General features: G+C 44.1%; 1 protein-coding gene across 7 annotated transcripts in view; it reads left to right on the top strand.

Annotated features, from left to right (window-relative positions):
* Positions 1-24,265, top strand: part of CDH4 (cadherin 4) — a 1,011,299-nt gene that overhangs the window by 738,483 nt on the left and 248,551 nt on the right. For all 7 annotated transcript variants that reach the window (XM_068263314.1, XM_068263308.1, XM_068263309.1 and 4 more), the window contains one exon: positions 2,734-2,963. In XM_068263314.1, the coding sequence (XP_068119415.1) occupies positions 2,734-2,963 (230 nt within the window). The remainder of the gene's footprint in view (positions 1-2,733; positions 2,964-24,265) is intronic.

The following is a 24,265-nucleotide window of genomic DNA, read 5'->3' as shown; positions in this document are numbered from 1 at the left end:
ATTCTGGGTATGTGCAGTTTAAGTCTTTATGAACTGCACAAGCGTAGAACGCTTCAGGTTATGGGATCACAATAGAGGAGCTGGGGGCATAAGTCCTCGCGTGCCCAGTAGCCTCCAAGACTGGGCGACTAGCGGATCTTTCACATGGGCCAGCTGCACATTGTAGGGGATTGGAACTATACCAAGGACCTGTTTAACTTATCTGGGGCTTCTTCCAGCCTCCTGCAGTCCAGGGGAGGACTGGGACCTTTTGGCCTGGGGGAAAACACAAACTAGAGGCCCATTTTCACAGAAGCCCCAGCCCAAATGACATCACATATATGCTGGTAGTCACGTGGGAAATACAGCAAGGACACTCAAGGGACAGCGTGACAGGTAAAGTATAAATGCTTTCGCACCGGGGGGCGGGGGCACATAATACATTTTTGAGTTACAACGGCCAGGGTTTTCATCTCTCACAAGTCCTGCAAGCAGCCCTTCTGGAGTCTAGGGACTGTCTTGTAAGCAGCCCTTCTGGAGTCTAGGGACTGTAAGAAACTTATTAACCTAGACAATATCTTATGTAGCTGTGCACATGCAGCTAACAATGGTGAGAGACCAGACATATTTTTTTCCTATGTACCCTGTAGGCAAGCCTCTGCTCTGCATCATGCTGTGTATATTTACCAGTTTTCCCGCCCTCTAATTGCTCTGTAATTGGGCGTTTATTTCCCTCAGCCAGCCTAGTAGTTCACATTGCCTTATAAAAAAACCTGAATGCCTAAGGCATTGTACCAGCCCTAAATCATTAAATGAGAGGCAGCCTGGGGGGAAATCTCCCCCCTTCCCCCCTGGCCAGTCCTCCCCTGCTGCAGTCTATCTGAACCTTCCCCCGCCTCAGTATGCCTTTAAGAAGGTGTAACTATATTCAGTGTTGAATGTAAATGGTAATACTTGCACAGTTGCCTGGATAGCATTGGTAGTGCGTTGACCCTACATCTGATATAGAGCTGGTCTTGCAATGGGCATACGGTGGACACACGTGTGTACTTCAGCATAAAGCTTCAGCGTGTGATCTTGGTGTGTGAAATTTACACCAGCCACCTACAGGAAGTATTTGATGTTGAGAGTACAGCGACACTCAGCTCTGTGCCCCTGACTCGTCCCCACAGCGCTTCCTATTAAGGCACATCTGCAGTCTGCAGGCAGCTGCGGTGCCCTGTGGGAGCTGGCAGTTTAATTGTGGAGGTGAGAAAGGCGCAGGCCTCAAAGGGGAACCCTGGGGAGTCTTTTAATGCCATCCGTACAGGAAATCAAGGTGCCAGCTGAGAAGGTGGAGTGCGAGAAGACACAGCCAGAAATTAATCTGCTTTTTGGTTGGTTTTCTCTTTGAATAAATAGTAATTAAATCATACATGACTTGACAGAGAAATTGTAGAGACATGAATCCTCCTCACGTAATTGCTTCAATTCTCCTGTTTTTCCTAAATGCCGGGTAACTTTACCCATCGGCTTCCGTGGGAGAAAAATGACACTTGTTCTCGGCGGCTGCTGATTTAATGCTGCATCGCTTGACACTTCCATCCACGTATGCAGATAGAGAGTGTCCTAATGTGCATTTAATAAATATTCATCCTGAGCTTTCCACAGCCCCCTCCGCCAGCCTCACAAAGAGAAGATCTCCACTAACAGCTAATTGTAGCTCTGTAAATGTAGCACACGCTTACAGGGAGAGGACTATGTCATGCTTTATTCTCACCAGTAGCTCCGGTACACTATCACATCCAGCGCATGGAAATCAGAGCAACAGTGGGGCAGATGCCTAGATTACTGATGCCCAAACCTAACCAACCCCCCACAGGTGCTTAACTCTAACTGACCCCGCACCTATGTCTAACTCTAACTAACCCCCCACTGATGTCTAACCCTAACATACACTCCCACCAATGCCTAACCCTTCCACCGATGCCTAACCCTAACTGACCCTTTTACCCATGCCTAACGCTAACCAACCCCCCCCATGCCTAACTATAACTGACCCTCCCACTAATGCCTAACCCTAACTGACCCACCCACCAATCCCTAACCAACCCCCCCCCCCCTTCCCACCGATGTCTAACCTTATCTGACCTTCTTACCGACGCCTAACCCTAACTGGCCCTTACCCATGCCTAACCCTAACCAATTCTTCCCACTCATCCCTAACCAACCCTTCCCACCGATCCCTAACCACCCCCCTACACACTGATGACTAACCATAACTGACCCTCCCACCGACGCCTAACCCTAACTGACCCACCCACTGGCACACACATTTCCATTTACCGAGGGGCACGGGGGACATTATTGTCTAATTAAGCTTATGATCAAGGCTAGGCAGAGGGGACAGGTTAGGGTTTGGCATAAAGGAGGGTTTAGGAAAAGGTTAGTCAGAGTAGGTGCGTTAGGGAAAGGTCAGGGGTTATGGTGAACTCACTAAGGGATACTGTCCTGACTCCAGCAATATTGAAATAAAACTCTGCCACAAAATCCACTCCTGTGCTGTGTTTCTGGGTTACCTTCTTGCCACACAAGCCAAAATGTACATTAGTATTTACTTTTCCAATGTAGAATTTGTTGTGATTATTATATGTGGTATCCGTAATGACTTATGTTCTGTGAGGAGGTGAGAAAGCCAGTAAGTTGTCCGATAGATGCAGCACATTTGTCCCTTTCGGGTTTCATGACCTTTCTTTGTGTCTCTTTTCTCCACAGTAAAATTTAATGGCTGCAGTATCGGGACGCAGGGCATCTGGTACGAGACCAGCAATCCAGACTTTAAAGTTGGGACAGACGGAGCGGTGTACACGGCCCGCAAGGTGCAGATCCCCTCCAAACAGGCCATGTTTGTGGTGGCTGCTTGGGGCGAGAGGACCCCCGAGAAATGGGAGGCTGCCGTCCGGCTGCTGGTGGAAGACAAGCCCCTCAACCACAGCCTCGAACAGGTACCACCAGAATTTCTGTAACCTCCAATGAGGCCACATGTGTTTTCTGAGGGCTAAGTGAATTGTAAATGGAGAATATATCTGCACTCAGGGATCATAGTGGTGAGATACCGTGTTGGGTGATGAGCACCTTATAAAGAAAAAGAGACTGTGGGAGCCCGGTAGCGCAATATGTCACTTGGTTTTTCAGAGGAAGGACTTACAGTAAGAAATATACTCACAAAGGTGGGTTGCGTGAGGGGCAACCAACCACATGAAACAGGTGGAGAAAACAAACCCATCTCTACTCAGGTGCTTCCAATAATGGCTGTATGCAAGATGGTTGCACTCTGAAAAACAAGAAACTAGTACTTTCTTGGCCACTGTATACTGTAACTTCCTTCCCTATGAGGAGGAGGTGGAGCTAGCAACACAGGGCTGACGAGGTGCCCAGGATTGAATAAAACTTAGTTAAAAGCACATAAAATAAAAAATAAAAAAATTAGATGTGGCTTACTTCCAGGAGGCACTCCGAGCATTGTGGCTTTTATTGTGACACTATTATTTGCCTGATGAAGTGGATGAGTACCTACGAAACGTGTTGCCTGTGCAAATAAAAATTATTTTTTCCTATAATTGTGTCATCATCAGTACAGGTGTCACTCATAGTGACACATGAAAATCCATTGAGAAAAAGGAGGACCATCTTAAGTCCTTCTTCTGGAGTGTGACAGCCCACCTCCACCACACCCAATCACAGACAGACCACCAGGGTCTATAACCATGTTGGGGATATTCCCAGGTCACCCCCAACCTACACGATCAAATCCATTGCATGTTCCCCTTCCACCTTTAGTATCCCAATCGTGGCCAATATGGTAACCTCAAATAATAACCTCTCATAGCGTAATACTGTAAAATTATTTAATAGTATAAAACGGTATAGCTTTCACATAAAATGACCTGTAAAAACCGTGTAGAGTTTTAGCATGGACTCTCTCCCATTCAGGTGGACTCGGCTGTGTCCTCTAGATGTGCTGACCTCGCAGTGTATGATTGGCTGCCTCCAACCACCGCATTCCAACACTAATTGCCTCACTGGTTTACATGTATTGCCAAATTTTGGGTGCGCCCCTGGATGTGGCCAGTACATGTTGACCATAATGATTATCTGCATCCTGTTGCCGCTTGCCTCCTTGCTGCCTGTCCGGCCAGCATACTCGCACCTCCAGGGCCGGTTTAAGCAACAATGGGGCCCCAGGGCAAAATAAACCTGGGGGGCCCCCCAACAGATACCCCGCAGCAAAAATTGGCATTAAGGGACATTTTTTGCAGCTGGTATAGTCAGGGTTTGAAGCCCCAATCGGTCGGAGCTCCACATTCTGGCTACCCCAGCCTGCATGGAGGACAAGGGGTTAAAAAGTTTCAGGAGGGGGGACCCCACATAATTAAAAAAAAATTCCCACACTATAAACATAAAAAAAGAAAAAAAAAAGAAATTGGGAAAATAGGAAAAAAATGCCAGGGATCTTCATACAGCCATATTGCGGCTGTATAGCGATCCCTGGCCAAAGCGCTGCCGCTGCGTATGGACCCCCTGGAAACCCCGTCAGGAAATGTATTGCTCTTTCTTTTGATACATGGAAAATTACACTACCGTTAGGTACTAAAAGTGACATTTACCGCATTTAAAAGTATACTTTTTTCCTTCGAAACTTTAAAATCGATTTTCTCAAAAACTATAAGGTCTTTTTGAAAAATTGTTTTTTCCTCTTATTCCCAATGATCTCCTTAAGATATCCTGCAAATTTAGGGTTTCTAGAATTTAAGGTGGATTTGCTATTAACCATTAAAGTCGGCTGGTTTTTAAATGTGTATTTTTTTTCCTTTGAAACTTTAAAATCGATTTTCTCAAAAACTATAAGGCCGATTTGAAAAAAATGTTTTTCCTCTTGTAGTTACTGGGGGCCCCTACAAGCTCTGGGGCCCTGGGGCAGCTGCCTCCTTTGCCTCTACACCTCACATCAGCAGTGGCCAGAATCAGAGATGAGACAAGCAGTGCACAATGTCGGTGTTATATACAGGAAGTGACATTACTGCTATCTTCCTGTATGGGGGGCGGTCATCTGGATACTTATACTGAAGGGGGAGGGCATGGCACCTAGCTAACTAATACTAATGGCTAGGGGCTCATGGCTACTTTATATTGAGGCAATTTGCTGTTTCATTAATTAATCACTTAATTCTTTTGTCTGGAGCCTTGTGTCTGTTTTTGTTGTTGTTTTGTTTGATTTTTTTTCTGGATACTTCTACTTAATATTTTCATGTGGAGGCTACTTAATGTGACTACTTAATTATCTTATCTGTGGACTTTTGATTATGTAATTGTTTTATCTGGAAGCAGGTGACTATTATTATTAACCTGTAATCTGGGGAACCCAGCTGCTCTTGTTGGGTAAAGGTGTCTAATTCAGTTAGGATGTTGTTGGTCAGGGGGCAGCTGCTAGTGGGCCTTGGGCGGCAAAAAGTACAAATCCGGCCCTGCCTGTATCTATATATTGCTGGTATGGAAGTAACCCCACCCTTCCAGTAGTGCTTTGCTTAGCTGGTTAGATATGCGCAATTCTCACCCCAGAGCATTCTGGGAGATCTGGTACATTTTGTACTGGCTTCAGAACTCTCAGAAAGAAACATTCCACAGAGATCACCTGCCAGCAGTAAAGATGTCACCACCTGTGATAAATTTGACAATGTAAATCAGGGAGAGGAAAGCTTTTACAATGGGCAAACACTGACTAAAGAATTTATAAGTGAATATTGTAAAAAAAAAAAAAAAAAAAAAAGCAATTTTATTCATGATGTTATACTCAGTAGAGTTCCTCTGTGCTAGTGCCCCGTGTAATGCAGCACAGAGGAGCTGTCTTCCTGGCAGGAAAGGGGGTGATAGTCCCCCGAAGACTAACCTGTCTTCAGACGCAGCTCCGACAGACGGCATGGTAACCGGGTTACGGTTTCCTGGAGTTCCATGGCTGAGCGCGTCTCATTTAGCGGGGCCCGGGGGAAACGGCACACACCTCCTCCCCGTGCCCATTACACTTTGCCCACCGTGAGCACTTTTAGCTTTTAAATCAGCAGAAAGTTTCCTTGCATTGCTCATTCTTGTGGCAAACCTGATAGCATTTCAATTAGTATATGCAGATGAGGCCGTATCCTCCCCACAGGAGAGCCGGTGCTCCCCAGAGGCGAGAGACTCCATCTAGTCCAACGCCATGTGTCTGTGCGGAATATTGTGTCATCCCCTCACTGTGCATGCCGAGGGGGGGGGGGGGGGGGCAACTACACACCTACACACATATAAACACACACACACACACACACACACACTATACACACTCTATACACACACACACACACACACACACACACACACACACACACACTCTATACATAAACACACACGCACTCTTGTGTAATATCCACACTGTGCATGCCGGGGGCCAACTACACACCTTCTGTACATACATATAAACACACACACACACACTCTGTGAGCCTGATTCACAAAGCGGTGCAAAGTGTTTGCACGCCTGTGAAAAGCCCTTTATCACGCCTAAACTCAGTTTAGGCGTGATAAAATGACACTCGCACAAAATTCCCACTCGCGCGGCGCACGGTGCAGTGCGTGCGATGCGCCCATTAAAACCTATGGGCACTGCGATTGCGCGCGCAAAACTTTGCGCGTGGGACTTTGCGCGCGATAAAGAGCACAAAGAGGTGCTAACTCAGCGGTGCAAAGGTTATCACGCCTAAAATGTTTTAGGCGTGATAACGGAGTTATCACCGCTTTGTGAATCAGGCCCTATATACACACATATGTAAAGAAGAGGAAAAGGAGCGCTCTGAGATTTCCAGTAATCTAAAGTCAAATAGCAATAGGAAAGGTCTCACCAAGTAGTAGTGTGGCTGGTACAGCGTACTCAGCCGCGGATAGCGTGCGTCCCTCTTAGGCAGCCGGGGACCGGGCTCTCCGTGGCAGTAGGGCGGAGGTGACGTCACTGGTTCCAGAACTCCTTGCGATGGTTACTATAGGAGCGAAGACGCTTGCTCTAACACACGCTAGAAAGCGTGGTGAGCGGCGTCTAGTTCTCCGCAAGGGGTGGGAGTGAAGCAGGGGAATAAATTTGGCCACAATGATACAATATGGCACGGTACACATATAGGACTATTAAAAATAAAAATAATAAAATGACAACGCGTTTCACGGAGGAACACCCTCCGCTTTCTCAAGTCATACATGTATGACTTGAGAAAACGGAGGGTGTTCCTCCGTGAAACGCGTTGTCATTTTATTAAATATTTTTATTTTTAGTAGTCCTATATGTGTACCGTGCCATATTGTATAATTGTGGCCAAATTTATTCCCCTGCTTCACTCCCACCCCTTGCGGAGAACTAGACGCCGCTCACCACGCTTTCTAGCGTGTGTTAGAGCAAGCGTCTTCGCTCCTATAGTAACCATCGCAAGGAGTTCTGGAACCAGTGACGTCACCTCTGCCCTACTGCCACGGAGAGCCCGGTCCCCGGCTGCCTAAGAGGGACGCACGCTATCCGCGGCTGAGTACTCTGTACCAGCCACACTACTACTTGGTGAGACCTTTCCTATTGCTATTTGACTTTAGATTACTGGAAATCTCAGAGCGCTCCTTTTCCTCTTCTTTACATATTTGTCTTAGTGACTGTTATGGGAGCAACACACACACACACTCACACACACTCTTGTGTAATCTCCACACTGGGGGCCAACTACACACCTACATACATATAAACACACACACACACTCTCTCTCTCTATATATATATATATATATACATACACACACACACACACACACACACACACACACACACACACACACACACACACACACACACACACACACACACACACACTTACACACTTACACACTTGTGTCATCTCCTCACCGTGCATGCCGGGGGGGGGGGGGGCATATACTGACCTATATATATATATATATATATATATATATATATATATATATATATATATATATATATATATATATATATATATATATATATATATCCTACTAATATAATAAATGGGAAAGTTCGGATGTTTGGATGTTTGTTACTCAATCACGCAAAAATGGCTGAACGGATTTGAATGAAATATGGCACATACATAGTACATTACCTGGAATAAAGTATAGGATACTTTTTATTCCCATAACCAAAAAGAGACAAATACAAATTTCACTGGAAAATGTAAACTGCAGCCAAACACTGTTACACTGGAGGTGTGTTTAGCTTCTAAGGGTAGAATGGTTAATTTGCATATATTCAGCAGTGATGCACTGAGAGACATCTCAAGCTCACTCCAACCTGAATTATTGCAAATTCTTTCTGTTTTAAGAAAGCAAACGTTTGTTTTTCTTAACATCGTAGTAAGGGGGCTTTTAGGACCATTGTAGTCCCTTACACACTCCAATGAGTTCTGGGTCACCATGAGCTCGCTGGGTAGTCTGTACCTCTCAGTGTTACAAGCCCTACTGCATAGAGCCAAATTCGTCTATGCCATGCACTGATGAGGATCAAACAATCCAAAACAGTCTGTATGCAAGTTGGATTATTATGGCTCTGTACAATTTAACAAGCTGACACATCATTGCATTCCAGCGGTTCTGGAGGTGTGTTTAGCGCCTAAGGGTAACAATGTTTATTTTGCATATAGTCAGCAGTGATGCACTGGGAGACAGCTCAAGCTCACTCCAACCTGAATTATTGCAAATTATTTCTGTTTTAAGAAAGCAAACTTTTGTTTTTCTTACACTGTTAATGGTAAGGTTCTCAAACTTTGCACAGTTGGTTGTTGGGTGACTAGGATTATTATTCAGAAAAGTGGTTGGAGCCTATAAAAGCCAATCAAAATTCACCTAATGATTTTCAAGGGGAATATTTAAATTTCTGCCATTCTTGAACTGTTAATGGCACAAGCCTCAAACCTGGTATAGTTGATCATTGGTTGACTGGGGTTCAATTTCAGAAAGGGGGTGGAGCCACAAATAGCCAATCAGATTTGTTTCATTCCAATGCAAATTGTTGTTGCCAAACACCGCAAAGCTCACAAACTTGGTAATTGAGTAATTGATTAATTGTTGTGTTAAGAAAGTGGGCACAGCCAACACCAGCCAAATACATAAGCGGGCAACGCCGGGTCATAAGTGGGCGGAGACAAATACAAATTTTACTGGGAAAATGTAAACCGCAACCATTCATACACTGTGTTAATGGTAGGGTTCTCAAACTGTGCACAGTTGGTTACTAGGTGACTGGGGTTAATATTCAGAAAAGTGGGTGGAGCCTACAAAAAACAATCAAAAATTACCTATTGATTTTTCAGGGGAATATTTTGTTGCTGCCATTCTTGCACTGTTAATGGCACAAGCCTCAAACCTGGTACAGTTGATCATTGCGTGATTGGCATTTAAATTTATATAAGGGGGTGGAGCCCCAAACAGCCAATCTGATTTGTTTCATTTTAATGCAGGTTATTGATGCCAAAAACTGCAAACTTGGTCATTGAGTAATTGAGTAATTGTGTGTTAGGGTTAGGAAAAGCGGGCGCAGCCAACACCAGCCAAATACATAATCGGGCAATGCTGGGTCATCAGTAGGCGGAGACAAATACAAATTTCACTGAGAAAATTTAAACTGCAGCAATTCTTACACTATTAATGGTAGGGTTCTCAAACTTTGCACAGTTGGTCACTGGGTGACTAAGATTAATATTCAGAAAAGTGGGTGGAGCCTACAAAAGCCAATCAAAATCCACCTATTAATCTTTAAGGGGAATATTTAATTGATGCCATTCTTGCACTGTTAATGGCACAAGCCTCTTCCACTGTTAATCACCTGTACCTGGTACAGTTGGCCATTGGGTGATTGGGGTTCAAATTCAGAAAAGGGGTGGAGCCACAGCCAATCAGATTTATTTTATTTCAATGCAAATTATTGATGCCAAAGACCACAAAGCTCACAAACTTGGTCATTAAGTAATTTGGTATTAGGGTTAGAAAAAGTGGGCGGAGCCAGCACCAGCCAAATACATACCTGGGCAATGCCGAGTCTTCAGTGGGCGGAGACAAACACAAATTTCACTGGGAAAATGTAAACTGCAGCCATACTTACACTATTAATTTTAGGGTTCTAAAACTTTGCACAGTTGGTCACTGGGTGACTGGGATTAATATTCAGAAAAGTGGGTGGAGCCTACAAAAAACAATCACAAGTCACCTATTGATTTTCAAGGCAAATATTTAATTGCTGCCATTTTTGCACTGTTAATGGCACAAGCCTCAAACCTGGTACAGTTGATCATTGGGTGACTGGGGTTAAATATTTAGAAAAGGGGTGGGGCCACAAACAGCGAATCAGATGTGTTTCATTTCAATTAAAATTATTCATGCAAAAGACCACAAATTTCACAAACTTGGTCATTGACTATTGACAATTGTGTGTTAGGGTTAGAAAAAGTGGCCACATCCAACAGCAGCCAAATACATACCCGGGAAACATCAGGACATCAGTGGGTGGAGAAAAATACAAATTTAACTGCCATAATGTAAACTGCAGCCATTCTTACACTGTCTGTCACTGGCAGGGTTCTTAAACTTTGCACAGTGGGTGACTGGGATTAATATTCAGAAAAGTAGGTGGAGCCTACAAAAGCTAATCAAAATTCACCTATTGATTTTCAAAGGAGTGGAGCCACAGCCAATTATTGATGCCAAAGACCGCAAAGCTCACAAACTAGGTCATCATTGAGTAATTGTGTGTTAGGATTAGAAAAAGTGGACAGAGCTAACACTAGCCAAAACCAATTACATACCCGGGCAACGCCGGGCGACCAGCTAGTGTATATATATATATATATATATATATATATATATATATATATATATATACATACAGAGAGACAGGGGGTATGTCAGCACATGGTAATGCCATATGTCTGTGCAGAATATTGTCATCCCCGCCTGGCGGATCGCTCAAAATCAGTGTTATAACCCGAATGACGGACTGTACACACGCCCGACTTGGCGTGCGAACGACGGGATGTTCAAACGACCCGTCGTTCGGAAAAATCCGACGTGTGTATGGGCCTTAATACTTTTAGCCATAGACCCTGAACAAGCATGCAGCAGATCATGTACTCAGACTCAGCTGACCCATGTTTTACTGGATTAGCCATATGCGTGTTCCAGGGTTTTTGTCAAGGAAATAAATGTCAGCCTCCATATCCCACTCACCTCAGGTTCCCTTTAAGAAGACAGAGCAGAGAATCTCAGATTTTGGCTTGCCCGGACACTACTTTGTTCTTAGTAAGTAGCCGTTTGCTGTTCCTGGCTGTAAATGATCCGTGTATAAATAGTATGGGGTGATGTTGGCGGCCCTGTGCCCGGCATGCGGTGAAGATGGGTGAGATGGAGATATGAGGCTGGTTTACTGACATTTAATAAAGTAGCGATCTATAGCTGCATTCTCTGCCGGTATCTGGCAGGTCCTGCGCGCTCTTCGCCCGCTCTGCTAAGAGAAATGTACAGAATGTTACCTCGATTTGCTGATTTAATTGCACAATTGCTCCGTTGTGTAATTGTATTGTTTCTGTAAAGGGAGCAGTAATTTTATTTAATGGCCTGTTAATCAGAGCCTGTGTTTGTGGATGCCAGGAAAGGTCACGCCGCTCCCTCCATGTGCGGGAGAGACTGCAGACGGGGCAACCGCCGTGCTTACTACTTTATTCTCCCTTTCTATCTGCCTTATGCAAGTGGAATGCAGAGATAAATTATTCTTATAGGATTTTTTTTTTTCAAGTTCCTAGAGTAATTTTCACTAATGCCACACTCTCTAGAATTGTACGATGTCATTAAAAAAAAGAGGCCCTGTAGTGACATCACAGTATTCAGGATGCCCACTTTTACGGAAATTTTCCTGGTTTCAACACCAGAAACACTTCTTATATCGATCTGTTGCTGTATATTGGTATGTAACCCCGCCCTCCCAGTGATGCTTAGCCTAGGCTGTTTAGCTATGTGGAATTCTCCTCCCAGTGCATTCTGGAAGACCAGGTATTATTTTCACTGGTGTTACAGGGGAAACTCGAAAAATCTGAATATTGTGCAAAAGTCAGTTTATTTCAGTAATTCAACTTAAAAAAGGTAAAACTACTATATGAAGTAGATTATTTATATGCAAAGCAAGATATTTCAAGCCTTTATTTGTTATAATGTTGATGATTATGGCTTACAGCTTATGAGAACCCCAAAATCTAGATCTTAGCCCATTAGAATGTTGTGAAAATGTTCACTATTCTAGGCTTGAGTGTCGGACTCTAATCAGTAGAGATGTCGCGAACATATAATTTTCCATTCGCAAATGGCGCATGCGAACTTCCCCAAATGTACGTGACCAGGCAAATCGCTATAGACTTGGTTCAGAGTGGTTCTGTGCCTGCAACTTAATGAAGCAACAGCAGTAGTGTGCACACAGCTCTGGGTGTCAGCGGGCTGTGTAGTGTCAAACACCAAAAAAACACAGGAGACTGATATGCTAGCTCTCAAAAGCGCTGTTTGGGGTGCTTTCACTGCTAGTGAGGAACAAGAACACAGGCCTAGCTAATGCTTTCCCTACCTAACTGTAGCAAGTCTGATCCTGCTCTCACTAACAGGGGTGCTCGGATTCCCCTTTTTAAAATCCGAATTGATCCAGATCCGGATCCAGATCCGGATACCCAGATATCCGAATCCGAACTTTTTGGTATCCGAGTAAACTCGGATATCCAAACCCAATATCCTGGATATCTGGCCGGATTCGGATATGCGGATAGAAAACCGGAAGTGACCTGAAAATGGCTAAAAATGCTTCCAAAAGTCTCTTCAAATAGCAAAAACCCTTTTGGGAGGTTGAGCTCTCTCTCTCTCTCTCTCTCTCTCTCTCTCTCTCTCTCTCTCTCTCTCTGTCTCTCTCTCTCTCTCATTTTTGCCATTGATTTTGCCTTCTGCTCGGATATCTGTATGAACTATCCGCTCGGATTTCGGATTTCAGATGGGAAATCCGAGTTTGTCGGATAGTGCTATTTGGATTTTAAAAAATATCCGAATTGCTATTCAGAGTTCGGATAGTGGAAAAAGTTCGGATTATCTGGGTAGTTCGGATACCCGAATATTGGATGAGCACCACTGCTCACTAACAGTCAGCAGCCAGCGGAGAATGAATCCAATATGGCCACCGCTACTGCTTTTTGATAGGGGGTGAGGGGTCCAGGAAGAGGTGCTAGCTGATTGGCTGCCATATGTCTGCTGACTGTGAGGTTAGGGGTCAAAGTTTAGCTTAATGTTGATGTATAGGGGACGAATCGAACACGACAAATGTTTGCTTTTTGCCGCAAATGCGAACAGCCGATGTTCGCAGAATACTGCTCGCCGGTTAACTGTTCGGGCCATCTCTACTAATCAGCCAATTAATCCAACATATTTCATATCTGAGTTTTACCTCTTAAGTTACTAATTACTGAAATAAATGGACTTTGCACAATATTCTAATTTTTCGAGTTTCACCTTTTTTATGGATAGATGAAATTCACTTGGCACAGTAGCAACAGGAATACTTCATTGAATTGAAGGCATAGGCTTGGATGTGCAAAAGATACAATGTCCTCATACTTTGTCCACATACTTTGCTTGAAAAAGGCAAAGCGGTAGATGTGGGAGCCTGACAGCCGAGAGTGCTTCCTCCGAGGCTTCAGAGTACTGAGTAAATAAACATTCCATCTGACTGGACTAAAGATGTTGTAACCTGGGATACATTTCAGAATGTAACGCAAGGTGAAGAAAAGATTGTACAATGAGCAAGCCCAGACTGCTAACTTTTTACAACATTCATTTATAAATCATCTCATTTTATTTATTACATTATGTGTTTGTAAAGTAGAGCTCAGGTCATGCTAAATCTTCAGATGTTGGTAACACGTTACAAGCAAAACCATAACGTTATTACACTGTTACAACAAAACAGGAACGAACAGTCCCTTCACTCAATATCACCTCTGCCATGTTCTACGTATTCAAAGCAAACCTGAAGCGAAAATTGACTTATGAGATAATGAATTGTATGTGTAGTAAAGAAAAGAGTCTCATATTGCTTTCCAGTACAGGAAGAGTTAAAAAAAACTGTTATCTTCAACCCAATGGGTCTAATACAGTGCTGTTTTCTGAAGCACTTAAACAGCCAAGAAACAGTGAGAGACAGCTTGTGATAAGGTTTTACTGCAGGAAAGTTCAAGGGATTTTTTTTCTGCCTTGTTTTATAGTTTTAAAGACAGACTGTGGTTTTAAAACTGCAACTGTGACAGTATGATGCAGTGTTCTAAAAAAAAAAAAAAAAAAGCTATATGACTGAAAATAAAAATGAGACTCTTTTCGTTGCTAGTAATGTTCTATTCCTTTCCTTATCCATTCTACGCATACAAATCCACTGTCGTCACTTCCTGCAATGCCGCCCACTGTATTGTAAGTGGACGGCATTGCAGGAAGTGACGACAGTGGAACGCACACTGGAACACGGAAGAGGTGAGTCATCCCCGCCCGCTGCCTCTTAGTAATAGCAGCTGCTGCTCAACTTAAGCTAGAGGGGGAGCGCAGATGGAGGACCCAGGGGAGGGGGGGGGTCCGACCCCCGCTGTGCCCAATACCCCCTTCCTGCCCGCTACCCCCTCCAGCTCGGTGGCAAGTCTAGGACCGCCCCTGGGGGCAGGGCGCTAATTCTTCTTGCTTGGACCGGCCCTGGGGGCAGGGCGATACTCTTTCTTCTTGCTCGAAGGTTGAGGCACGTAGCCTATTATATATACTGTATATATATATATATATATATATATATATATATATATATATTTCTGTTATCTGTGCCAGTGAGGCACCAAACAGAAGTTGTTGGTGAAAATCAAACGCGGTTGCCGACGTGCACCCAATCGAGCCCTTGTGACTGCATGTCTGATTTATCCCTTTCACCAATTTTGACCAGAAATTTATCAAAACGTTTGTTTGTTCGGGTGGCCATAAATATCTGCCATATTTGATCATTATGATTGAGTCAGCTAGATATCGATGCTGAAAATCGAGGAATGTATGAGCCCCCTTATACACCTCTCCTCTGCTAGCCACTGGCTCTGCATTGACCTTCTTTGCACCAGTTATGTGCAGAGTTAGAGAATAGGGAAGATCAATGAAATGAAAATAATTTCTCCTTGCATTGAAATTTCATGTAAATGGTATGCAGCGTGAACTTAGAATAACTTCCTGTCTATTTTTATTGGTCCAATATCGAGCTGCATATAATTTACCTGAAATTTGAATGTTAGAGGATGCATCTCATTGATCATCCCTGGTAGACAATAAGGGTATAAGAGGCGCCCTGAGGTAGTCTAAAAGCAGCTAAAAACTGTTAAAAACGAAAAATAAATTTGAGGTAGCTTACCTCAATGACGAAAAAATCTTTGTAATAACGAAGGTTTTTATTAGCAGCACAACGCGTTTCGCGGTTCAGAGCCCGCTTCCTCAGGTCAAAAACTGTGCCAAACTAACTGGAAGATTCAGCAAAGGGAGCTTCCCTTTGCTGAATCTTCCAGTTAGTCTGGCACTGTTATTGGCCTGAGGAAGCGGGCTCTGACCCGCGAAGCGCATTGTGCTGCTAATAAAAACCTTTGTTATTACAAAGATTTTTTCGTCATTGAGGTAAGCTACCTCAAATTTATTTTTCGTTTTTAACTGTTTTAGATGCTGTTATACTACATCAGGGCACCTCTTATACCCTTATTGTGCTAACAATACCCCCTTACCTCACCCGTTTGAGGGGTGGAGACCGAACACACGTGGTTTCCACCACGGGGGACTTTTGTCCCCTTTCGTTCACCAAGGAGAGCGACCGCATCCAGGTCCCCAGTGACCACCTCTAGTGGAGTCGGGTTTGTTGTCTCCACCTGCTTCCTGTGGTCGGTTACCCCGCTGCAAACCCACCTTTGTGAGTAGTGTCTTACTTTCTATTATCCCAATTTGTTTTTGACATACTACACTATTGGGCTCCCGCTTTGGTCTCCTGTATCTTTTCACCAGAGGGTGCTTGCGACACCCACACCCCACCACTATCCCTGGTAGACGATCACAGCCGTTGTCAGTGGACGGAAGAGGAGGTGGTCTGTTGAGCCAGTGAAGCCAAATACCATAAGGCGTGTTTAAAAAGTACTTCCTCAAATTACATCAGTTATTAAAATTAATTTTAAAAGCCAAAATGAAGGCACAAAATGTGGAGCAGCGAGGGTCTATCTGTTGTGAACATTGAGTGTTTTGGGGCTTTTTTTGTTTGTTTGTTTTTTGCTTATAATATTAAACAGGATAATTCCATAATTTCTCCAAGATTTCCCAATGTCCCACCTGTGGCCTGGTCCAGCTGCCAGCTCTCACCACTGGGGCTGGAGACACATACCATATGGACTTTTGGCTCCAGGAAGGCTTTGTTCACACACAAAATTATTTCCTGTCAGTTTTTGACAGTTTTTTCAGTTTGACAGTTTGATTAGTTGTTTTCTCTTTTGTTTTCTTTTGAGTTTCTGTAGATTTGTTAGGGCCCTTTTATACATTGCGTTTTTTTTTCTCCATAGCAGTGTACTGTGAAAAAGTTTATCAGCATGTAGTGTGTAAGATGCCGTAGGGAAACATGGACTGGACTGCACATCAGTTGTCCTCTCATTAACAACTGACAGCAACTGATAAAGTGTGAGGCCCCCTGCACACTGCAAATCCAATATGCGATTCAAATTTGCATTTCCGATTTGCGATTCCAATTTTCCATGAATGCTATCAAAATAAGAAAAAAAATGCAGCATGCAGTACCAATTAAAAATCGCAAATCGGAATTGCATGTAAAATCGTGTCAAAATCGCTAATCAGAATCTGAAATGCATGTAGAGTGCAAGAGCCCTCAAAGGACCCTTGAACAGCTGCTGAGTTTACTACAGTCACATCTATGGCAGTTAAATACAGTAGTTACATCACAAAGCATGATGGGAGTTAGGTTCCTGGAAAGTAGTGGGAGGTTCCTTGTGAGGCAGTCCTAGGAAAATCCACTCAGAGACCAGTGATCCAAGGTGATTGATTGGTTACAGCAGCTTTAAAACCCCGCCCCACTCCCTGACTGAATGGATGCAGGGTGGCCTGTGGCACCTCCAGCTAGATATCATTATTTGAATTAAAAGTGGGAGAATCGTGTGATTGATAACTGATCAGTGCAGGTGTGTGGTGCTTCATTACAGCTGAATTGTGCTGCAATAGATCAGGCATCGGATGAGGTACACAGCAATGTTTTTCTCACTTGCCCAGAGAGAGGCTTTAAATATTTTACTAGTTTATCTGTTTTGCTAATCTGCTTTGAAAGATTGCCAAAATCAGCTCAATCCAACTCTTTAAAACACTCTGTATTCTGGAATGTAAACAATTCCTCCACCCTAAACTGAAAATACGGCAAATCCAGATCATGCTGTGTACCCCTGCCAATTCTGCTGTCTGTGGATCTCTCAGCATCAAGCCACACATTCTATTGTCTCTGGAGCTGTCACCTCGTTATTTTACACTGATAGACAAGTGTGTAGACAAGCATTATGAACTTTTCCAATCTGATTTCACGTTCCCCCATGTCCCACCGCCGAGGATTTTTTTTCCGGTGTGCTGGGAAGGAGTAAGGGGGGTGGGTGAAGGTGTTGGAGAAGTTACGTTGGCAGCAGTGATCTAGAGGGTCTATACCTCCTTGCTTATGAGCCAGGACTCAGGAGGCAGTCCGGCATCAGTGGGAGGGAGTGGGGCCAGCAGGTCTGCCGACTAAATAGCCTACCTGTCGAATCTGCCTACAGTGCTGCCCATAATTATTCCTACTCCTGGCAAATTTTGACTTAGTTACTTTTATTCAGCCAGCAAGTATTTTTTGACGGTAAATGACACAGGTGCCTCCCAAAAGATAAGATGATGTACAAGAGGCATTATTGTGGGGGGAAAAAACACATTTCTCAGCTTTTATTTACATTTGAGCAAAAAGTGTCCAGTCCAAAATGATTCATACCCTTCACAATAATCAATAGAAAAGCCTTTATTGGCTATTACAGCAATCAAACGCTTCCTATAATTGCAGATGCAGACAAGCTTTTTGCATGTCTCCACAGGTATTTTTGCCCATTCGTCTTTAACAATAAGCTCCAAATCTTTCAGGTTGGAGGGTCTTCTTGCCATCACCCATTAGCTCCCTCCACAGATTCTCAATTGAATTCAAGTAAGGACTCTGGCTGGGCCACTCCAAAACGTTAATGTTGTTGTCTAACCATTTCTTCACCACTTTCGCTGTGTGTTTTGGGTGATTGTCATGCTGAAATGTCCACTGGTGCCCAAGGTCAGGTTTCTCTGCAGACTGCCGGATGTTGTAGTTGAGAATCCTCATGTATTGCTCTTTTTTCATGGTGCAAGTTACTGTGATTAGGTTCCCTGGTCCATTGGCTGAAAAACACCCCCAAAGCATTAGGTTCCCACCACCATGTTTGACAGGGGGGTGGTGTTCTTAGGGTTGAAGGCTTTTCCTTTTTGACGCCAAATGAAGGAAACATCATTGTGACCAAACAATTCAATTTTTGTTTCATCTGACCGTAACACAGAAAACCAGAAGTCTTCTTTGTCCAGACGAGCATTTGAAAAGGCGAAGTGAGCTTTTTTGTGCCTTATCTGGAAAAGTGGCGTCCTCCTTGGTCTGCATCCGTGGAACCCAGCAGTGTGCAGTGTCCGTTGGATTGTCTGCCTTGAGACATTGCCACCAGCAGAGCCCAGATTCACCAGGATGGCCCTGGTGGTGATCCTTCGATTCTTTATCACCTCTCTCACTACTTTCCTGGCAAGCACAGGTGACAGTTTTGGCTTCCGACCACGTCCTCTGAGATTTCCCAAAGTGCAAAACATCTTGTATTTTTTAATAATACTTTGCATTGTAGCCACCGGAACTTGAAAACATTTAGAAATGGCCTTGTAGCCTTTTCCTGACTTGTGAGCAGCCGCAATGTAATTTTCCATAATAGTGCCTCTTGTACATCGTCTTATTATCTTTTGAGAGACACCTATGTCATTTCCCATCAAAAAATTACTTGATGGTTGAATAAAAGAAACTTTAAAGAAAATCTGTAACGAAAACACGTCTCCTGGAGGGTACTCACCTTGGGTGGGGGAAACCTCCGGATCCTATTGAGGCTTCCCTCGTCCTCCTCGGTCCCGCGGTGGCGGTGAAAATCCTCCCAGAGCGGCGGCAATGTAAATATTTACCTCCGTGGCTCCAGCGCAGTATCCGCTCTACCCACGTAGATAGGCGGAAATAGCCGATCTCCGTCGGCCCTCTCTGCGACTTGCTCCTGCGCAGTAGAGCGGACCCGACGGAGATTGGCTATTTCCGGCTATCTCCGTCAGAAGAGCCGAAACAGCGCCCCCTCTGGAGCCTGGAAGGGTAAATATTGAACAGGCTGTCTGATTTGTCGCGCCGGCTTTGAAGGGCTGCAGCGAGACCCCCGTGGGACAGAGGAGGACGGGGGAAGCCTCATTAGGATCCTAAGGCTTCACCCTCCCGAGGTGAGTACCCCCCAGGGGACGTTTTTCTTGTTACAGTGTCTCAAAATTTTCCAGGGGTATGAATAATTATGGGCAGCACTGTACATTCAGTGACAAATGCATAGGCAGGAATGTTAGGGATGGGAAGGTGGTAGTAAAGTTTATGGGATGTAGGTTAGTTCGACAATGTAGGCTATTTCGTTGGAGCACCGGTACCAGCTCATGTGCTTTAGTACCGCCCTTTCTTTCATGCGCGGTAGCATATTTCCATTATTACGCAGTGCTGCAGGGGATCAAAGTATCAGACTTTGTCCAACACTTAGAGGGGCGCCATAGCGCATTAGATCCAGCAGTGGAGCCCCTAGTAACGGCACAAATTGGACTCACATAAGTTTTATAGTATGTGTGATGCTGGAGGATAGAGCCCACAGTAATCAAAATGTTTGAAGGGAACGAAGTTTGTGCCACATCCCAGTGGCAGCCATTTTCCCACGTCGACATGTTCAACAATAGGATTGGAATGGTTTAAAAAACAGCTGCAGCTAATAACGATGACATTGTGAAATGTATTTACAGGCATATTTGTGATTATCCATTGCCTGTTAAGCTAAACCTGAAAAAGTACTCAATTTGGTTAAAGGACATCCGAGGTGACATGTCACATGATGAGATAGACACATGTATGTACAGTGCCAAGCACAAAAATAACTATGCTGTGTTCCTTTTTTGTCTTTCTATGCCTGAAAGAGTTAAAAATCAGGTATGCAAGTGACAGTTTCTGTCTTGGTCAGGGCCAGGTCAGACTATAGCATAACCCTCAGTGATAAGGAATTGTAGCCATAAAAAACAACTTTCCTGGCAGTGAATGGCTTCTGAGAGCAGGAAAGAGATAAACAGGGTCAATGGTTCATAGATTTTAGCTCTGGCATACTTCAATGAATGTGTCATTTAGATTAGAAGAGGCCATTAAACAGTAAAAATTTGAAATTATAAAATAAAACTGTTGGGGGAACTAAAATAGTCATTTTTAGAAGGAGGAGGATAGATACAGTTGTTTACCTCATTTTTTTATTTTTACCTTGGATATCCTTTAAGACCACTTTTTTTTATAGGTGTCCAGGTGTCTGTGCATAAAGGGTGAAAAAAATGGAAATAATACAGGAAGCTCTCCAACGAGGCAGCTACAATTATATTTAAAAAAAAATCCCCATTTTCCTGAAACTGTAAAGAATAGAGATATCCCCGCTCCCCCATCCGGAGAGTATGATGTGTGTACAAGCCTGGCATCAATAGAACACACACCGGAGGACCCAGCTATCCGCAGCCTTAATCCAGCCGGCATCAAGCCGCATTAAATAACTTAATCTTGTAAATTTTGCTGCCAGTTAAAGGAGTCAGGCAGAGTTCAGCAGCAAATAACAAAGCCGCTATCGAACCCGGACTGGATGGCGTTCCAGCAGGATATAGATTGACGGAGTGCTGTCCCCCAGCAAAACACATTACATTGGCAGTATAAAGAATATACAGCACATAAGATCCGCACCACATATACATCACTTAATGTGTGAAAAATACAGATAGCTGGCAGTGGACACGGCTCCCCAGTTCCCCTGCCGCTGATGGGGATGCAAGGAGAGAAGGGTTGTAAACTGCTTGTATATCTTAGGGAAATAAAGAGTCCAGTTTAATAATGCCCAGCAGACAAGTCGCCCAGTTCAGTCTTGTGTTAGCTTCCTTTATGGATGGAATTTTAAAGCCTAAACTCAGAACTTCCTCTCTGCTCTAAAAGATAAGCAACAGCATAATAACCTTTAAAGAAAAACATTTCCTTGTTACAGCTGATGCAAATCCTCTAATAAATCTGCAGGGTGTCTACTTCCTGCTTTCATGGAAGCAGACATAAGGTTAATATCCTGTGTATACAAATTAGCTGCTCTACCGAGGCAGCCAGCTGACACAGCTACCATAGTCATAGTCTGTCCTACCATATTATTATTATGTATTTATATAGCACTGACATCTTCTGCAGCACTTTACACAGTACATAGTCATGTCACTGACTGTCCTCAGAGGAGCTCACAATCTAATCCCTGCCACAAACATAGTCTAATGTCCTACCATATTATTATGTATTTATACAGTAGTGACATCTTCTGCAGCACATTACAGAGTACATAGTCATGTCACTAACTGTCCTCAGAGGAGCTCACTATGTAATCCTACCATAGTCATAGTCTAATGTCCTACCATATTATTATTATGTATTTATATACCGCTGACATCTTCTGCAGCACTGAACAGAGTACATAGTCATGTCACTGACTGTCCTCAGAGGAGTATGCAATGTAATCCTACCATAGTCGTAGTCTAATGTCCTACCAAATTATTATTATTATTATTATTATTATTATGTAATTGTATAGCACTGACATCTTCTGCAGCACTGTACAGAGTACATAGTCATGTCACTGACTGTCCTCAGAGAAGCTCACTATCTAATCCCTACCATAGTTTAATGTCCCTTTCATAGTCTAAGGCCAGTTTGGAGGGGAACCGGAACCAGTACTTTTTGGTATGTTTGGTATGTTTTTGGGTGCTGGTAAATAACCAAAGGAAACCCATGTAAATAAAGGGAGAACACACAAGCTCAAAAATATGAAAAAACACCATTATTGCAGATCTAATTCATCAGCTTAAAGGCTATCTGAAGCAAGAGACATTTGGAGGCTGCAGTGTACTCCAGTTGCTTGGCAGCCCCGCTGAACTTTCTGGTCAGCAGTGTCTGCATCACACACTTAAAACAAGCAAGCAGTCAATCTGCATGCTTGTTCAGGGTCTGTGGCTAAAAGTATTAGAAACGGAGGATCAGCAGGACAGCCAGTCAATGTGCATTGGTTAAAAGGAAATAAATATGGCAACCTCCATATCCCTCTCACAGTAAACCTACTGTGAGAGGGATATGGAGGTTGCCATATTTATTTCCTTTAAGACGTGGCGTTTGTAAGCAGAATGTTTTGCAAAAGTCACAATTCTCTGTTTACTGAAATGCATGAATATGAACCTCTACAAGGTATTAGATTATATAATGTATCTGTACTGTGGATCTTATGCACTTTACATTGATTATACTGCCAGCAGTAATATTATTAGCTTGGGGACAGCACTCCATCAATATATATCCGATTGGAACACTATCAAGCCTGAGTTCAATACCAGCTTGGTTGTGTGCCACTGAGCAGTGCCTGGCGGCAGCATTTACCGGATTAAGTCATTTTATACGGTGTGATGCTGGACGGATTAATGCCGTGAGTATCTGAGCCGGCTAGTTAGTGCTGCTTGCCTATTCCGCTGCACAGCCTGAGGGTGCAGAATGCTTCTGATCCGCTCCCCAGTCTGACCACCATTCAAGTCACTGGGGACAAAGCACTGGTGGTTCACGCTGGTCTCTGGAGAGCAACTATAGCTGCCAAATACAGCAGAAGTACCCAGATACCCACTAAGGAACCTTGTATTATTTTAAGAATAATACTGGGGTGGGGCGGGGTTAGAGTACAGTAGTGGAGGGGCCATTTTTATGTAGCTTAAAGTAAACCTGGACTCAGAACTTTCTCTCTGCTCTGAAATATGAGCAACAGCATAATAACCTTTACACAAAAACATTTTAGTTACAGTTGATGCAAATCCTGCAGTAAATCTGCAGGGTGTCTACTTCCTGCTTTCATGGAAGCAGACATATTGCTAACAGCCTGTGTTTACAAATCAGCTGCTCTGCCCTGGCAGAGGAGATTCCTGAGCTGACAGCTGAGAGATCAAATTACAATGGTGATTAGTCAAGATGAGGGGGGATTAGACAGGCTAAACTCTCTAAACACATACAGGGTGCATTTCTCTCTGTTTTCCTTCTGTCCTGTGCAAGAGTTCAGGGCCACTTTAAAGCAAACCTGGAGGGGGACGGGGGAAGAGAGTAAAAGTTAGATACTTATCTCAGTAGAGGGATGACTCTGAGCTTCTCCGATTCGACTCCACCCCACCACTACTGGCCTAGACCTGCTTCTTCTTCACAGATCTGCTCCCTTTCATGTACGATCGGGGCTGCACTGCTCATGTGCAAGCAGGGGCGTAGCATTAGGTATAGCCACCATAGCGTTGCTATGGGGCCCCACAGTATCCCTACGCCACAGGGGCCCGTGCTGATTCAGGGTACTTTTTTTTTTTTTTAAATATATATTGATGCCGCCCGCAACCGCCCCCCCCCGCCCCCCCCCCCCCATAATTTTAAAACAGCGGCGCATCGCTCTCCCGGGCCCCCCTCCTCTGATAAGGTGGGTGGTGACTCTGAGGAGGGGGACCACGTAGCGGCGCATTGATCCTCCCTGGAGGCCGGGCCCGACACTTACTGTATAGTTCCGGCCAGCCAGGGAGGGAGAAGGAGGAGGAGACAGCAGAAGAGTGACTCTCTCGAGTCTCTCAGACGTGCGACCAGGAGCAGGAGGGAGAGCGGACCGGCTGCTGCTGCTGCAAGGAGGAGAGCGGGAGAACACCGAGCCGACCCGACCCCACGCAAGCTGGCAAGGCAGCTGCAGCCTGTAAGTTTGCCTCGGCTCAGTGCCTGGTCACTGGTGCT

The sequence above is a fragment of the Hyperolius riggenbachi genome, chromosome 12 (genome assembly GCF_040937935.1).
Source record: "Hyperolius riggenbachi isolate aHypRig1 chromosome 12, aHypRig1.pri, whole genome shotgun sequence".
NCBI lineage: Eukaryota > Metazoa > Chordata > Amphibia > Anura > Hyperoliidae > Hyperolius > Hyperolius riggenbachi.
The sequence above is the reverse complement of the archived record's forward strand: the minus strand, read 5'-3'. Positions and strand labels throughout refer to the sequence as shown.